The sequence below is a fragment of the Euleptes europaea genome, chromosome 11, assembly GCF_029931775.1.
Source record: "Euleptes europaea isolate rEulEur1 chromosome 11, rEulEur1.hap1, whole genome shotgun sequence".
Taxonomy (NCBI): domain Eukaryota; kingdom Metazoa; phylum Chordata; class Lepidosauria; order Squamata; family Sphaerodactylidae; genus Euleptes; species Euleptes europaea.
This window is the reverse complement of record NC_079322.1, coordinates 64,095,560-64,114,408: the sequence shown is the minus strand read 5'-3', so window position 1 is coordinate 64,114,408 and position 18,849 is coordinate 64,095,560. Positions and strand designations below refer to the sequence as shown.

At 47.7% G+C, this 18,849-nt stretch overlaps 2 protein-coding genes across 2 annotated transcripts; both read left to right on the top strand.

Moving 5' to 3' along the window:
* The first annotated feature begins 294 nt into the window (after positions 1-294).
* On the top strand, positions 295-2,323 carry FZD8 (frizzled class receptor 8). The gene has a single exon (XM_056857710.1). The coding sequence runs from the start codon at positions 295-297 to the stop codon at positions 2,308-2,310; it is 2,016 nt and encodes a 671-aa protein (XP_056713688.1). The 3' UTR covers positions 2,311-2,323.
* Positions 2,324-13,956: 11,633 nt separating this feature from the next.
* Positions 13,957-18,849, top strand: LOC130484825 (gap junction delta-4 protein-like). Its single transcript, XM_056857957.1, has 2 exons — positions 13,957-14,020; positions 18,113-18,849. The coding sequence occupies exons 1-2, from the start codon at positions 13,957-13,959 to the stop codon at positions 18,847-18,849; spliced, it is 801 nt and encodes a 266-aa protein (XP_056713935.1).

Genomic DNA, 18,849 nt, shown 5'->3' with positions numbered 1-18,849 from the left:
CACCCCCCGAGCGGCCGGGGGGACCCTGGAAGCCGGCGCCGAGCCGCCCCTTCCTCCCTTCTCCGCCGCCAGGACCGGAGATGGGGGCGCGCTGAGCCAGCCCGGCGAGAGGACCCCCCCCTCCCCGCCGCCGCCGCCGCTTCTCCGTGCCGGGGCGAGGGGGCTGGCCGCCAGGGGAGGGGTCCCGCGACCTGGAGGCTCCGCGGCGGCGGGGAGGAGGGGGTCCCGCTCCCGCGGCCGGCCGAGGGAAGAGGAGCGCGGCCGGCGGGAGCCCCGTCCGGCCGCTCGCCGAGCATGGAGCGGGGTTGCCTGCTGGCCCTCGCCGTCCTGCCGCTCCTGCTGCCCGCCTGGCCGCCGCTGCGGGGCTCTAGCTCGGCCGCCGCCGCCGCCTCCTCTGCATCGGCCGCCTCCTCCTCCTCCTCGTCGTCCGCCGCCGCCGCCGCCTCGTCGTCGTCGGCCAAGGAGCTGTCGTGCCAGGAGATCACGGTGCCGCTGTGCAAGGGCATCGGCTACAACTACACGTCCATGCCCAACCAGTTCAACCACGACACGCAGGACGAGGCGGGCCTGGAGGTGCACCAGTTCTGGCCGCTGGTGGAGATCCAGTGCTCGGCCGACCTGCGCTTCTTCCTGTGCAGCATGTACACGCCCATCTGCCTGGAGGACTACAAGAAGCCGCTGCCGCCGTGCCGCAGCGTGTGCGAGCGGGCCAAGGCCGGCTGCGCGCCCCTCATGCGCCAGTACGGCTTCGCCTGGCCCGACCGCATGCGCTGCGAGCGCCTGCCCCCGCAGGGCCAGCCCGACACCCTGTGCATGGACTACAACCGCACCGAGGCCGCCACCCAGCCCCCGCCGCCGCCCCCCGCCCCCCAGCCGCCGCCCCGACAGCCCCCCGACGCCCCCCGGACGCCCCCCGCCCAGCCCTGCCAGCCGGGCTGCCGGTGCCGCCCGCCCATGGTGGCCGTGTCCAGCGAGCGCCACCCGCTCTACAACCGCGTCAAGACGGGCCGCATGGCCAACTGCGCCCTGCCCTGCCACAACCCCTACTTCAGCCCCGACGAGCGGGCCTTCACCGCCTTCTGGCTGGGCCTGTGGTCCGTCCTCTGCTTCCTCTCCACCTTCGCCACCGTCTCCACCTTCCTCATCGACATGGAGCGCTTCAAGTACCCCGAGCGGCCCATCATCTTCCTGGCCGCCTGCTACCTCTTCGTCTCGCTGGGCTACCTGGTGCGCCTGGTGGCCGGCCACGAGAAGGTGGCCTGCAGCGGCGGGGCGGCGGCGGCCGGGGCGGGGTCCGCCGGCCCCGCGGGGGGCGCTGCGGCGGCGGTGGGGGGGCGTGGGGCGGCGGGGGGCGCGGCCGAGCTCCAGCCGGAGTTGGCGGTGGCGGAGCACGTGCGCTACGAGAGTACGGGCCCCGCCCTCTGCACGGTGGTCTTCTTGCTGGTGTACTTCTTTGGCATGGCCAGCTCCATCTGGTGGGTCATCCTGTCCCTCACCTGGTTCCTGGCCGCCGGCATGAAGTGGGGCAACGAGGCCATCGCGGGCTACGCCCAGTACTTCCACCTGGCGGCCTGGCTGCTGCCCAGCGTCAAGTCCATCGCCGTGCTGGCGCTCAGCTCCGTGGACGGGGACCCCGTGGCGGGCATCTGCTACGTGGGCAACCAGAGCCTGGAGAACCTGCGGGGCTTCGTGCTGGCCCCCTTGCTCATCTACTTGGCCATCGGCTCCATGTTCCTGCTGGCCGGGTTCGTGTCGCTCTTCCGCATCCGGAGCGTCATCAAGCAGCAAGGGGGCCCGACCAAGACGCACAAGCTGGAGAAGCTCATGATCCGCCTGGGCCTGTTCACCGTGCTCTACACCGTGCCCGCCGCCAGCGTGGTGGCCTGCCTCTTCTACGAGCAGCACAACCGCCCCCGCTGGGAGGCCACACACAACTGCCCCTGCCTCCGGGACCAGCAGCCTGACCAGGCCCACCGCCCGGACTACGCGGTGTTTATGCTCAAGTACTTCATGTGCCTGGTGGTGGGCATCACTTCCGGAGTGTGGGTCTGGTCTGGGAAGACCCTCGAGTCCTGGAAGGCCCTCTGCACCCGCTGCTGCTGGGCCAGCAAAGGGACTGCCGCCGCCGCTGCCGGGAGTCTGGGGGCGGTTGGCGGAGGAGGAGCGGGCATGGTGGCCGCCGCCGCCGTGGGAGGACTGGGCGGCGGAGGGGGGTCTATGTACAGTGACGTGAGCACTGGCTTGACGTGGAGGTCGGGCACCGCCAGCTCCGTTTCCTACCCCAAACAGATGCCCTTGTCCCAGGTGTAAAGGGGGAAGGCTGGAGTGCGGGGAGGAGGAGGGGGTGCAGCGAACTGGACTGCCCCTCCCCCTTCATTAATGAACTTTCTAATGGCCTGCCCGGGTGCAGAACAAAAGGGCTGCTGGAGGCCCCAAATGCCAGCTCCTCTCCTACAGCCTTTCGTCTCTGTGCGGGGAGAGCCGCTTACTTTTCAAGGCGCCAAGTTTACTTTGCAGAGGGGAGTTGGAAAAGCCTTTCTAGGCCAGAACTTTCTAAGCCTCTCTTTGGACTGGCCGGAGGCGCCCCTCCCCACGTGCGCACAACACACACCTCCACGTTGAACTGGGGCTTCTCAGCGTGCTCTTTCCCCCCTTTCTTCAGATTCAGCTTGGAAGTAGCTGTCTGATAGGACTGCGGGTGCGGGGGGGGGGGGAAGAGAGTTTAAAATTTGAAAAACAAAACAACTGGCAGATGCCTTAAACACAATCAAGCCTATGTCTTAATTATATACCCCAAATAAATACGGGTTTCTTACGTTAAAGGATGTATTTATATAATTATTTGGTACCGTGTACAAAATGTGTAAAATATGTATATATCCAAATGCTATACAGTCTGTACATTTTTTTGTAAAAAAAAAAAAAAAAAAGTTTAGAGGCTTACCCCTGCACACGCTCCCTCCCTCTCTCCCGAGAGCAAATATTTGAATATTCTATTTTGTCAATAAAATAATGATAAATGTTCATTTTCTAAGGGGTGCCGCCCCCTTTTGCTGCCCTGCTTATTCTGTTACTTGGTTTTTGAAATTTGGGGAGCTGTCTTAGAGCACAGCTGAAAATGTATGAGAAACTAGAATTTCAGTGTGCCATCCTAAACGGAGTTGCAGCTTTCTAAATCGGTTGAAGCCAGTGGACTTAGCGGAGCGAAACTGTGTAGAGTTGCACTGTGCAGCTGCTTGCCACTTGAAAACCAAAAGGTTTGCTCAGAGGGGGCCCATTTAAAATCCTTGAGAACTACAGGGGTGACGGGTGGAGATGAGTCCAGCCTTGGGCTGAGATTTTAAAAGGCCCCTCCCCTTTAATTATCCCTGAGGTTTTAATAGGCGTGAACCTCCATTTCTCCAATCCCTGAACTAAAAAGAGTATGCTGTAGATCACTGTTGAATTAACTGTGTTTAAAAAAAGGGAGGGGGGATTCACCCTTCCAAGGGTATGATTCAGAAATATCTGCACGTGAATGGGACTCCTTTGGAGCAAGTGCTCTATAGCCTTGATTTGGCACCATTGTTTCTCTTCAGGCCGCTGCTGGGTAATAAGCAAGACAAACAAGGATGGGGCATTAATCTCCCCCATGGGTTATTATGATTTCTGCCAAATGAATGTTACTTTAGGAATGCAGCTACGTTTCCCGTGGGTTGCCTCTGCTTGTTTTGGTGAGCACATGCTGCTTTAGCAGGCAGAAAAGTTAAGTTGTTTTACGATAGGAAAGTGAGCTGAGAGTTGTCAGAGAGCTCTTTATTTTTTTTTAATGGATTTAGGGATAGTGTGATATTAACCTTCCGTATTTCTGTACATCAAATATCTCCCTTCCTGGGGGAGAGATTGTCCGTCTGTCAAGGCGAAAGCTAATTGATTGGAGTAGAAGGCTGCAGAATTAACAGAATGCTTTCGAAAAAGGGATTGAACTTTTTACCTGTCTACCTCAATGGGCTCAGAACATCTTTTCCTTTTTAAGGGGAACTAAATGAATGGGGTTAATCTGTAGGGATCTCGGTTCCCTTTGAGATTGGCAAAAACTTTGATCTTTTCTCTTCTCTAAATGTGTATAGTCTGTATAGGGTTTTCTTTTTAAAAAAAAAAATTCCTCCTCATGCCCAGTTTCTCTTGTTGCAGGCCAATTGGCCACCGTGGAGCCTCAAAAGTTCTTCAATTAAAAGAATGTGGGACTTTTTTTAAAGGAAAAAAAAAAGAGGGAGACTTGTAACAGTTAGTGAACACCAGAGGAAAAGGGGAGACCAGTCTTTTAAACAGATTTTCCTGGCATTGTTAGCCAGACTGCAGGCAGTAAGGCCCAAGGTTAGAGTATTATAGTGAAGGGGAACAAAAAAGGTTCATGAATACTCTACAGGTGGTCTACTTACAATCACCCCAATTTAAAGCATTTCTCTTTGTGGAACAATTGTATTCCTAAACTCTTCTCTTGGGCAGCTAATTGAACCAAAGAACATCTATTATAAACCAGAAGTTGTGTGGTTTGGGAGTTCGTTCTCTGTGGGTTTTTGTTTTAAGGCTTCAGCGCTTAGAATCTTGGCACTGTCTTTCTGGGTTTTTTAAATCGAGGTTTCAGAGTACGAAAAACCCTGTTAAGGGGTTTTTATGCCTGCTAAATCTGTCAGACTACGAATAACTGAAAAGCCATTTAGAACTGAGTTATTAGCAGCGAAGCACCTCTTGGTAGTCCCTATTTTGTTTTAATAACTTTGAGTTATTAAGCAACTGTGGTAGAGTTGGTGGGGAAAGTGTTTACAAAGACTGGGGGGGGAGTGGAGAAGTCTGTCCAACTTTCTAGCATCTGCTGTCCCTGGTGGAGGCAGACACCCCCCCCCCAGTTTATAATTTAAAATAATATGTAGCCCTGATAAAGTTAAATTAGGGAGAAGTGTAGTTTTAATATCAAGTTTCAGCACATGAACAACTGACTGGGTACCATAGTTTCCCATCAGCACAGTCATAAACAATTGGATTTGAAAATTGGGGTGGAGAGATGAGCATTATGTATGTGTTTTGGGGGGGGGCGAACTGTTCTCCCCAGACAATGCAGCTTTGAAACAGATGGATTCTCTTGCCTGAGAAGTGTAAAGGGGAAACTCTAGTTGAAAAGCGAGTTTCCTCTTTTGTGTTCTCCCCCAACAGTTTGCTGGCTTGAGCGTGATTTCAGCTACTGAAGCAGGACACAACCTGCCGAGGTTAAAATAGCGGAGTCAGCAAAAAAGGGGCGAGACGAGGGGGCGGGGAGTGGAGCTGCTGCTTTGACTTGTCAAGGCAGTGGGGGTAGCTTAGCCTGTGTGTTTTCCAGCAATTAAAAGCACTTAGCAAAACCCTCAGTTCCCTTCAAGGTAAATGGTTCCTATGTGTAATACTGTGTGCAGAGGGGCTGAGAATCAAAAGAGTCGCTCCAACTCCGCTGAAACGTTTTTTGAATACCCCGGAAACAAACCTCATGCTTCTGCTTGGAGAAATTCCAAAACCTTCACCTTGTTACCCTGTTATACTCAGGTCTCCCCTTAGACGTGTTTAGCAGGGATGTATTTTTCACCTCCATGTACTGTCATCGAATGTAGCCGCCCTCTGCCAACCTGTTGTTGTAGAACGTGTTTCAGTTTAACAGGTATGTCACATGAATCCTTTTGCGAGCAAGACATATTTTTAACTGCATTTGCAACAGAAAACAAGGTCCCATTATAGCCCTAACAGTGTATTCCTAAGCAGAGTTACACCCCTTTCTAAGTCAACTGAAGAAGTCAGTTAGAAGGGTGTAACTCTGTTTAGGACTGCAGTGCGGGTATGTGTAGTGGGAAAGGTTCCTATTGGTCTCCTATGAGTACAGTAGAAAAATAGGTCTTGTAGGCAAAAAGGATGCATGTGAAGTGGTCACTGATATATATATCTGACTATGAATAGTGTTAAGTTACACTGTAGCATCTATGCAGTAATACAACGTGTGAACTCACCTTTACTGGTAAGTTTAGGGTTAATGGTGAGTTAACAGCCCTAATAGGAGCCCCGTGGCGCAGAGTGGTAAGCTGCAGTCCTGCAGTCAAAAGCTCTGCTCACGACCTGAGTTCGATCCCAACGGACGGACGTTGGTTTCGGGTAGCCACCTCAAGGTTGACTCAGCCTTCCATCCTTCCGAGGTTGGTAAAATCAGTACCCAGCTTGCTGGGGGTAAAGGGAAGATGACTGGGGAAGGCACTGGCAAACCGCCCCATGAACAATGTCTGTCTAGGAAATGTTGGGATGTGACGTCACACCACGGGTCAGGAATGACCCGGTGCTTGCACAGGAGACCTTTACCTTAACAGCCCTTATAGCTGATTGGGAAACTAGCTGGTTTTCTTCCCTCCAGGAAGCAGATGGGGCTAAACAATAATACACAAGAACCAACCACAGCTGTTTTGACTGAGTTTATGGGGTAGCTAGGGTTGTTTTGTGCAAGAAACGTTGCCATTCCCTTACCTAGAAAACTGAGGAGATTCATGTCAGATTTTAGCAAGAGAATTTGGGGGGGGGGTAGCGCTAAACCCTCCACAAAACATGTTCTTTGAAATCAGACTTCACAACAACCCAGTTCTTTTCAACATCTGTCATTTTGCAAAAAAGACAGTTTTTCTGCCTGCATCTGTTTGAAGTGTTAAAATTACACTTTAGTGACAAGTTGCAAACACTCTTAAACATCAACTGGAATTTCAGAACGGAGATAACAAAAGTTCCAAAAAAATTGGTGGGGGTGGTGGGAAGGAATCCTGTCATTAAAAAAAGTTAGCTAGCAGTGCCATCCTCTGGCCAAACAGGAAATTAAACACTACAGACTAGAGCTGAATTAAGAAAACTTTGGCTTACTAAATTTCACACAACGGTGAACTCAGACATGTATATCAGTTGCCAAATATAATTATTCTACATGTGTATATTTTGCTGTGTGTGTGTGTTACAAAGTTGTACTTATGAATTGCTGGACCTTGTATGACAATCTACATACAGGATTTCCTGTACAAAGTTAACTTACTCATGTTTGAGCCAACCATTGGTCCATAAAATTAAACAGCAGTACCTTAAAGACTTATACAATTCATTCTAGCATAAGCCTTGGTTAGTCATAGCTCCCTTCATCAGATGCATAAGGTTTAAATCCATCAGGCTGTTTTATATACATAACTGAAAGGAGGGCATCTGTTGGGTATATAAATCAGCCTGATGGATTAAAATCTTGTGCATCTGATTGAGTTAGCCTGATTTACCAAGGTTTATGTTGGAATAGAATGTATTACAGTGCAATCCTACGCAGAATTACTCCAGTCTAAACCAATTGAAATCAATGGCTATCCCTTCAGAATCCTTAGCCTGTAAAATGCCACGGTACTCAATTTTTCTGTCGGTTTCCTTTCTCTCTGAAGTAGGCTAGTCCTACATATTGTCAATCAGTAGCATCATATTTTGGATTTTGGAATGTTTATATAGTTCAAATACTTTAGTATGTTTCTATCAAGAGTGGCCTAAGCCATAGGGAATCTTTTGGGGAAAGGCTATGTCAGGTTAAGGTAAAATACTGTAAGAAAAGAGAAGGAATTTCTCTCTTACCAGTGCTGAAGGGTATGCACAATCTCTAGGTATATCAGCACTTGTAACTAGCTGAAGCAATAAAAGCTGCAGTTGGATGGCGGAATCTTTTCCTGCATTAAAAATATATGGGCCATTTTTAGGGCTGTAGCTGCCTTGGCTGAAGGTGATACATTCGTATCCTTACTACAAAACATGGTAAGAAGGGAAGTGATCCTCTCCAAAATGCAACTGCATGATTAAACAGAACGATACGCAATCCACATGGAAAATCTTGGCCCCTCTGTTTGCAGGGGGTTGGGTCAAAAGAATGATCACTGATTGCTCCTTTTGTCGAATATAAAACAGCAGAAAACAACCCATAAGAAAGTGGCTTACAGGTTTGGTGATTACCTAGAATTGTTGGTCATGTTCTCGATTCTCACACACGCCCATAGATCAATGTTTCAGAACAGTTTCTGGCACCCTCTACTGGTACAAAGGGTGAAATTCACCATCATTACTAAACTATGACAACTGAAGGCAGATTTATGAGGCACACGCACACCTGTGATTTACAGCTGTAGACTGCTCACCGACTATGTTTCCAAGTATATGATTCAACATTAGAAGGACAGTAAGGAGGGCAGTTACAGAGAATGGAAACCGAGGAAGCACTGCCATCTAAAGCTCTCTCCCGATGGTGAAAACTCTCCGCACACATCCTCTTCATTAACACCAAAGCACTTTTAAGGGTAGAACTATGCCCAACAAAAGGAAAGTCGGCATGGTGTAGTGGTTAAGAGTGGCGGTTTGGAGCAGTGGATTCTGATCTGGAGAACCGGGTTTGATTCCCCACTCCTCCACATGAACGGCGGAGGCTAATCTGGTGAACTGGATTTGTTTCCCCACTCCTACACATGAAGCCAGCTGGGTGACCTTCGGCTAGTCACACTCTCTCAGCCCCACTTACTTCACAGGGTGTCTGTTGTGGGGAGGGGAAGGGAAGGTGATTGTAAGCCAGTTTGATTCTTCCTTAAGTGGTAGAGAAAGTCAGCATATAAAAACCAACTCTTCTGATTCCAAAAATGAAATCCATGGGTCAATCGCTTGCCCCATCACATGTATGCATGCTTTGACGTCAGCACACAGTGTGTTTTTGTGTTTCCACCAGCAGCCGCCAAAGAGGTGGAGGGACAGCAAAACACATGACAATGGCATTGAGCAGTATTCCTGTTGACTAGCAGGGAGGGAGAAAAAAGTTGCTTGGGGTTGCCATTTCCAGCAGTAGTTCTCGGTTGGGCATGATATGCATTTGATAGGGATACAAGACTAATTCATATTTGTTCACATGTCCAGGGCATCTAGGGTCAAGAAAAATTATATCAGCCATCGGGGTAGGGGGAGCATGCTTTTTAATACTGGGTCATTACTAACACAGACAGCTCAGGCCTAAACAGAATTACACTCTTCTAAGCCCATTATCTTCAACTTAAAAAGGTATAACTCTTATTCTTAGATTTGCACTGTAAGGTAATAACTATCAGTTTTATCACTTGGTCCCTGTGATTACAATGAACTATTGAGGAAAATGCTGAAAACCTAAGTATTGCTTTGACGTGCTCATCACATGTTGAGGAGACAAAACACTTCTAAATCTTAACATATACACTGAATAGCAACTCTTTTTTTAGCAATAAAGGAACTATAATACAAGCTGTCAAGGAACTCCTGTCATTCTCTATATAACTCACCCGCTTTCATGCATGCAGCTTCAGGGGATTGTGGCCACAGAAGACAATGAGTCTTTCAAGCATCCTCATTTGACGGGTGTAAGGTAAGAAAATGTTGGGAACTACCAGGAACAAGCAAATCTGAGTGAGCAATATTGCTTAATATGTCAAAATTCAAGAAACACCAGAATAAGCCAGAAACCTTCATAACAGTTTTAAAACATTAAATGAGCCATTATCTGAGTAGGCTCTTAGTGCTACAGTAGTTAAGGTGTCGGACTAGAGCATGGAAAACCTAAGTTCAAATCCTGACGCACATCATGGGAGCTTGCTGGGTGACCTTGGGCCAGTCTCAGCCCTGACCCTGGCTAATATTTGGATGGGAGACCTCCAAGGAATACCAGGGGTGTGACGCGGAGGCAAGCAATGGCAAACCACCTCCAAACATCTCTTACATTGAAAACCCTACGGGGTTGTCATAAATCAGCTGTGACTTGATGACTTTTAAAAGTGTTGTAAGTGAGCTCGACTTGACCCTAATATTAGATTAGTAAAGTATCATTTTCCAGTGCTGGGAAGAGGTTTTCAAAAATATATGTTGGGTTCTAGGACAGGTTTCTATTAATTTATTCTATTCACAGCAATGAATGTAACCCTTCCAAACGTTCTCAGTTCCTTCGCTACACAAGATGGTGAAATATATGCTTTCCATACAAAAGGTCCCAATTCAGTCGCTGGAATGTTGAGTTGAAGGATCTCAGGATCTCTGGGGAAGCCCTTTCTCTTCCTGCTGCCAGGCCGAGCAGACTAGATGGAGCTAGAGAAAATGATCGTTTCACATGGGTGGCAAAGCCATCGTTCCCTATCTACACTGGGACTGCACTTCCTTGGTGCCGCTCAACCAATTAGAGTTCCTAGGGGTGACTTATTAATTCCCAGCAACCAATCAGCATATTTTTCCAGCTAGTGCTCCAATGGGATTGGGAGGCTAGGAGTCAGAAGCTCTAAGAATCCCTGCTCTTCGAAAGATTGGGAAGCCAGTTCTGTCTCCAGAGGTGGAGGCTGAGTCCCTGCCTCTCTTCCAAGAGAACCAAGGAGGCTTCATTTCCATGTCAGTCATAAAGTAAAAAACCTGATTCTTGTTAGTTAAGGAAAGATGGTGAATTTTATACCAGCAGAGGGTGCCAAAAACTATGATATTGCATTAATCTATTGGGGGGGGGGGTTAAGATGCTACATCCTATTCCAGGTAAGTTTCGGGGGCAACACATAACACAATAAAAATTCACAAGAGGCCCTTCTTCTTCTAACATGGAGTGGAGAGAGCTCCCCTTGTGATAATCCATAAGACATTTCAAGCCAGGGGCGTAGACCTCTCAATTTCCTGGCGGGGGCACGAGGCTGAACCTGATCCTAGCCCCCACTTCATAATCTATATTAAATTACTTTAATATTAACTTATTTGTATTTCCAAAAAACATATACCATCAACAATCATGTGGTTTTAAAATATTTTTTTCACTTGTAATAGTCTGAATCTTAGTCAAAAAAAGAGGACTGTAAGAGGAGAGGGGAAAAACATCATGAACTCCTGAGACAATTTGAATAAATATTTCATTTGTGTATGAAAGGAAATACTTACTCCCCCTCTCACTTTTCCTCACAACTTCGGCTGAGTGTGTGACTGGCCCATGGACACAGAGTGTTGGTCTAAGATTGGAGAGACCGGAGTTCAAATCCCCACTTAGCCCTAAAGAACACTTTAACAACTACACTGCTCACATACTGAATATTGAAGACCCTTTAACACCAACACTTTCCATTGAGCTGGGAAACACTGCCATACAATGTAATTGCTCCCGGACAGGTGTAGCATGACAAAAATAAAGCCTTGCTAGGCAAAACACTTTGCATTTAAGAGCAGCCTCAAGGAAGCTTTGGGGAGATGGTTGAGCACGGAGATGGAGGCCTCAGGAGGAGGAGGAGGAAGAGGAGGAGGAGAGAGTTGGTTTTTATATGCCGACTTTCTCTACCACTTAAGCCCTTTCCCTCCCCACAACAGACACCCTGTGAGGTGGATGAGGCTGAGAGAGCATGACTTGGCCAAGGTCACCCAGCTGGCTTCGTGTGTAGGAGTGGGGAAACAAATCCAGTTCATCAGATTAGCCCCTGGTGCTCATGTGGAGGAGAAAACAAGCAAACAAACAGCTGGGCATTACCAACATATTGATGACACTCAGCTTCAAAGCTATATACGATGTCATTTCATGGTTTAACTACCGTATTTTTCGCTCTGTTAGACGCACCGGACCATAAGACGCCCCGCCCCCAGTTGGCCATCAGGGCGGGGAACGCCGGCTTGCGTCGTTCTGGCGCACCCAGCCACTCTATGCGCCTCCCCCCCGCCTCCCAGCTGGCCGTCGGGGCGGGGAACGCCTGCTCGCGTCGTTCTGGCGGGCGGGGCGCACAGAGCTGGGCAAGCCAGAACGACGCGAGCCGGCGTCCCCTGCTGCGAAGGCCAGCTGGGAGGCGGGCGGGCCTGCTCTGTGTGCCCCGCCCGCCTCCCAGCTGGCCGTCGGGGCAAGGAACACCGACTCGTGTCGTTCTGGCGTGTGGGGTGCACAGAGCTGGGCGCAGCAGAACGACGCGAGCCGGTGTTCCCTGCCCCGATGGCCGCAGGGGGGGGGCGCACAGAGCGGGCCCGCCCACCTCCCAGCTGGCTGGCGGGCGGGGAACACCAGCTCGCATCGTTCTGGCGCGCCCAGCCGGCTCTGTGCGCCCCGCCCGCCATCCTTCCAAGCTAGAATGTGTGTCTTATGGACTGGGCTAGGGTCCATAAGACGCACCGACACTTCCACTCATTTTTGAGGAGGAAAAAAGTGTGTCTTATGGAGCGAAAAATACGGTAAATGTAAATAATGACTTAATAATGTTTTTGAAGAAGGGTACATTTTTCATGGAAGTTGTGTGGTAATCGTCAAGGGGAGAGTTGGTTCTGGCCCAGTTGGTGCAAATGGACCAACTTTAAACACTGTAACTGGTGTAACAGGAAACTATGTTTGGGTAGCGTTTGACGTTACTTAAATAAGGGGAAAATGAAGTACTCTGTAGTATGAGTAGATATGTAGTCATCTTCCATCTATGCAGAATGCAGCTATACCATCTGCTCTGGAACCTTCTCTCTCATCTGGTGAGGATTGGATGAAACTATGGAGGAAAAAGGCACTCTGCACATGCTTGGAGTAACTTATCAATTCTACGGTGGCTGCTTTGGGAGTTGGATGAGGCCATGTAACTAAGGTATTAGTACAATCCCAAATATGCCATTAGAAAAAAGGCTACCCAACATTACAAGTAAGCAACCCCATTTTCATACGGATTATGGTAGCCCATCCTCCATTATCCTTCCTTTTGGTCCCTTTGCCCTAACTGAAATTTAGCCTCTGTTCAGCCTGGCCTGCTTTCCTTGCCCATTTCTGTGCCCATCTTGCTGCTATCACTCTATCCCCAAATGGATTGAAAAACACAGAGAGCTCAGGTCATTCAGTAACCATGAATAAACAGTATGAGCTTTGTTTTTGGATGCAGCCAGTGAAGAAACTCAAAAATGGGTACATGATTCTGTCCCGCCTACTACCAATCTGCTTATTAGCGTTGGAGTTTCTCCTCAAATCCAAGGAGTCTCTCTCCAACTTACGTGGTGTTTCTTCACAGAGGGGTATGGTACAAGCCTCTTATTTTAACTCTTCAGTGCTTTGCCTCTACCTTCAATCTGCTTAATAATGTTCTTGCTGAAACTCAAGAATGCTTCACAAATCCTGAAAAGCAGTTGTATGTTTGGCATTCCTGATCTAGTTATTCTATGGTGAAATAGTACACACATTCACAACTTGGTTGAGGCTAGGTATTTCTCTTTTGATTCAATGTCTGTTCATAGCATGATAGGTCTTGCTAATATATTCTTTCATTGTATAACAAGCTAAAAACGTATTTTGTGTTAATCATCTACTGTCCCCAGTGAAATACATCAAGATGTGCAAATTTAGTGGAGCATGTTTTATAAATGTTCGTGCTTCCACCTTTGTTCTACGTCTCTAGACTGCTACTTGGAGCTGGCAAGCAGGCTCCTCGGAGTCTAAGGCTCCTGGGGAGAAATGATTACCCAAAGTCATGGCCCTTGGTCCTTTGGGTATCTTCTTTCCCCGCGTATTATCCATTTTTATCACTCAGGGAAACAGTGGTGTCTATTATTTCCTGCAGCGCTCCATTTCTCTTTCAGCAGGGAAGTATCCCAGCAATTTCACCAGGCTAGAATGCCCCGGTGGGTAAGAACAGCTGACAATGGCAGAGATTATTCCTCTGGCCTTTTGTCTTCTTGCAGTTGTCGAGTTGGAGGTAAAGAGCAGCACGGAGGACTGTGAGCCTCTCGTTGCCTCAGCTGTGCTTCCAAAAAAGGAGACTCTTCCCTTCCGCAGTCACTCGCAACCCCAGTTCTGGCTGGCTTTTGAGCACCTCTTTCTACTGAGGGACTCCTGCCCTCTTGGTCGAGGACTGTGAGCTTTGGGGGAAATGCTTGATTTCTTCTTATGCCTTCTGTAGGTGGGGATTCCCGTGGCCACCTTCAAACATGGACTCCTGGGATTCGCTTGGCTTTTTAATCCTCGTCCTCAACTACAATGTGACAATTATAGGTGAGTCTCTCAAAACCTGTGACTGTACTTTTTATCTCTCTCCGTGTTTGGCTACATTCCCAGTAACTTTCCCTTCGTTTCTGGCTGTTCCTGGCACCCTCTAATTTCAAGAAGAATATTCTTTGATCTCATCGGTTCTCTTCCCTCCTTTTTGTAATTCCAAGAAGGAATTGCTTGTGCTGTGCCAGCGCTAACAAGGAGAAGATATAATAAAAGGGCCTCACCAGTCACCAAGAGAAAAAAAATAAGGCCAAGGCCGATGGTGCAAAATAAACTAAAAATATATTTTATAATTCAGTTAAAATCCCCTATGTGTTATCACTATACATGTGCTGCAGATGAGTTGGTTGTGCTGTACATGGCAGCCTGGAATTAAGCAATCATATGAACAGTGACATAAAAGCTATTGATGAAAATGGGAGCATTTCTTGAAATAACTTGACAGAAAGTGCTAGCTCGCTTGCTTTCGTTGGGTTCTGACACTGAAAATATTTTCAAAATATTCTCAAAACATAAGTATCTAGGCACTTTCCAAATGCATTTTATAGTGTAACAGGTAGAGATGCTGCAAATTTTGGCATGAACATGTTTGACAGCCAAACGTACCATGGTGGAAAGTGTAGCTCAGACATGAACCAATCACCCAGCATGTTCAGTTCACGTGAAACAGCTGTGAATGCCTGGGTTTTTGAAGAAATGCACATGTGCAAAGATGCAGCCAATTCAAATTAATTGGCAGCCATTAGTGCCACTAAGGGCTACTTAGAGAGACACCAAAGGGTAGAATTTTATTAAAACACAGCACTTATATGTGACTTCATAGTTAGGAAGGGATAAGTCAAACAACCTGCCGAACAGCCATGAATGGGTTGATGAACAGTTGAACTGATGGTTGAAAAATCATCTTCGTGTTCATAACGTAATTGTTCATAACATAAACGTTCATAATGTAAGCTGAACTGGCAGGTGTTCAAGCATCCCTAGGAACAATGAGCTTGATATTTTCTCTATGAAAAGGGATTCTGACTGAGGAAATGGGATACATGCTTATCCTTCTTTCGGCTAAAATGTACGTTTATTATTGAGCGCTCCCAATGGCAGTCATATCTCAAATCAAAGTCTGTGATTAGTTACTACAGATGCCACTGCTCACATTGTATTCCAGAAGCTGAGCAAAAGGAGGCCATTTCTAAGTCATAGTGGATTCGTAAAATAACAGGGCTGGCTCCTCTATTTAGAGTGAACCAACAAAAATGCTCTCTTTTTGCTCCTGTCAAAATTCCTCATGTTATTCATTTGAGGTGTGCTTCAAATGTCACTTCAGGCAAAATCTGGCAATATGCTAGGAATGTGTGGAACCTAGCAGAGAAACTTTGCAGCACAGAGCCCTCCCTTGGGCACCCCTAACAACTCTTCAGATAACCGCCTGAGGAGAAGCCCTACAATCTGCATGGATTTTGGTCTCAACTCTTTCAATTTCCTTCCTTATATATTTTGACTTATCCCAATTTTTTAAAAATACAATATGGCAAGAACTTGTGCAAAGCTTTCCATCAGATTGCTAGAGCAAGGTTAATACACCCACACTTAACCAGCACGGTGTAGTGGTTAAAAGCGGTGGTTTGGAGTAGTGGGGTCTGATCTGGAGAACCGGGTTCGATTCCCCACTCCTCCACATGAGTGGCGGAGGCTGATCTGGTGAACTGGATTTGTTTCCCCACTCCTACACACCAAGCCAGCTGGGTGACCTTGGGCTAGTCATGCTCTCTCAGCACCACCCACCTCACAGGGTGTCTGTTGTGGGGAGGGGAAGGGAAGGTGATTGTAAGCCGGTTTGAGTCTCCCTTAAGTGGTAAAGTCGGCATGTAAAAACCAACTCTTCTTCCTTTGCAAAACAGATTCCCAATGAAAATATTGTTTTTTATTGTGTTGCAGCAAGACCCAGTTTGATTTTGCTGCAACAGACAGCAAATAAATTATTCAAACATGCTTAAGAACTGACAAGAAGCTTTCTTTAATAAATTTTAATTCATTCATTTAAACATTTATACGCTGCTGTTCTCTACCATAGGACATCCAAAGACACACAATAACAATGAACAGACCTTCATGTTTTCGGAGGTGATAGGAAATCGTGGCTGGACCTGGATGGCTCAGGCTAGCCCCATTTCATCACATCTCGGAAACTAAGTAGGGTCCATCTTGGTTAGGAATTGTATGGGAGACCACTAAGGAAATCCAGGATTGCTACACTGAGACAGGCAATGGCAAACCACCTCATTAATATCTTGCCTTAAAAACCTATGGCAGGGGTGTCAAACTCATCTGTTATGAGGGCCAGACGTGGCATAAATGTCACTTGGTCGAACTGGGCCATGCCTCGCCAGCCCAGATCGAGGGGGGGGGCAGGGTGGCTGCCTCGGCTGGCAAGCCTGCAAGGTTGCAAACCTCCAGGTTGCCAACCTCCAGGTACCAGCTGGAGATCTCCAGCTATTACAGCTGATCTCCAGCCGATAGAGATCAGTTCCCTTGGACAAAATGGCCGCTTTGGCAATTGGACTCTATGGCATTGAAGTCCCTCGCTTCCCCAAACCCTGCCCTCATCTGGCTCCGCCCCAAAAACCTCCTGCCCGTGGCGAAGAGGGACCTGGCAACCCTAGGCTCATCAGCCCAGATCGAGACAGGGGGGATGGCTGCATTGGCTGGCTCACAGGCTGGATAAGAGCTCTCAAGGGGCCAGATCCGGACCGTGGGCTGTATGTTTGACACCCCTGCCCTATGGAGTTGCCTATGTCAGCTGCGACTTGATAGCCCTTTCCACACCAGAGGAAGCTTGCCCTCTATAGCTGCAGATTTTCAAAAGCCCTCAGGGTGAATCAACGGAAACTCCTTGTTTTGTACAGCTTGCTTCGTCTGCAGTGTTTTGGGGTGCTCCACTCTTACTTTGTTAAAACCATCACCATCAGCCACATATTGAAATGTATGTCTATGGACACAACAGTAGTTAAAAGATGCAAGGGTTAAGTTTGTAGGCTCATTTCCAGGAAAGCTTAAGCAGTTTGGGGCTTTTTAAAGGAGAGGAAAGATGGCTGTGGGGAAATATGGAAGTGGCTTCTAAAATTATGTCTGGGTAGGAAAAAAATGTTCGTGTGTGAAGGGGAGAGCTGTTTTTCCCTGTCCCAAAATGAGAGAACTTGGAAGCAAGATGATTGAAGATGAGCAAAAAAGAAATGCTCAAAGATAATTAACGGAAATTTGCTGCCATCACATATAGTGACTGCCACTGGTTTAATTGGTTTTGTAAAGGGATTCAGCAAATGCTTGGAGAATAAGCCCATTAATGACTGTTGGTCATGCTGACTAAATGGAACTTCCATGTGCAGAGGCAGTGTACCTCTGAATGCAGCTGCCTAGGGGCAACAACATGGGGAGATCTGAGCGGATGTTCCCAACTGGTAATCCTTCGGGGGTATCTGGTTGGCCACCATGTGAAACTGGGCGGCAGACTAGACAGATCATTGAGCTGACTGAGCAAGGCTGCTCTTATGCTCTAGTGCACCTTCTTAACACAAAAAAGGAAGGGGAGAAGCCTCTGTATGATGAAGAAAAAAAGGTGCACAGCACCAGAGGTTTCAAGGTATTTATATAATAAGCTATAGCTAATTCAAAAACATAGAAAATAGTTATTACGAATGTTCAAAGTCAAACAGATAATGTTAACATTAAAATTTCCAAATGGCTAGCCAAAATACATGCAAAGACATAGTATAAATGGTTATCGTAAGTAATAACAAAATAATTGTAAATCATGAATTACAGTACAATTATAATGAACCGAAACAGAAGCATTGGCTGTAGGGCACAAACACACAACAGTGACAGTATGCCGGCGAATGTCCCGTTTCGATATCTCTTTTTCAAACTATGAACTTGTGGTTGGTAGCTATCAGCCAAACTGAAGAAATCACCCTGTATGAAATATAAATAGTATAGAACAATGAAGCCATACATTCAAATAAGCATATGGAGGTTCTATCATCTGCCATATCTTTCAGTGCTGATGTGTCTCCACTGTCTTTTCTTCTTTTCCAGGTAAGGTTTGGTTAAATCTAACAATCCTGCTGAGGCTACTGGTGATCTTCTTCGCAGCGTACCCTCTTTACCAAGACGAGCAGCAGAACTTCATCTGCAACACCTTGCAACCGGGATGCGCCAATGTGTGCTATGATGAGTTCACGCCTGTATCTCACTTCCGGTTCTGGCTCGTTCAGACCACTTCCGTCCTGCTCCCTTATACCATGTTCTGCGTCTACGTGTTTCACAGCATGGCCAGGCAGCTCATGAAGGCGCATTCCCTGCCTTATCGCCGGTACAAAGAGATCAAAGCCACATCAGGCCACAAAACTTCAAAGAAGTCTTCCAAAGGGGCAGCGGGGAGCCGAGTCCCCTGTGAGGCCAACAAAATGGATATTCCTGATTTTTCCAGAGCGTATATGGTCCAGCTTCTTCTGAGAATGCTGGTCGAAGCCTGTTTCGGGGTAGGCCATTATTACCTTTTTGGATTCTTTGTTCCCAGACATTTTGCCTGTAATGAGCCCCCATGCCATTATTACACGAACTGTTATGTTTCCAGGCCCACTGAAAAATCCATCATGATGTTCTTCATCTGGGGGCTCAATGGCTTCTCCTTCCTCCTCAGCTTCATTGACCTGGCCTTTGCCGTCCAAAGCAGCATTGTCAGGAGTCACCGAAATAAGCTACTGATGGAAGGGCTTGGGGTTGAGGAGAGAGACAGTCCTACCCAGCACCAGGGGGACCAGTCAACTTAG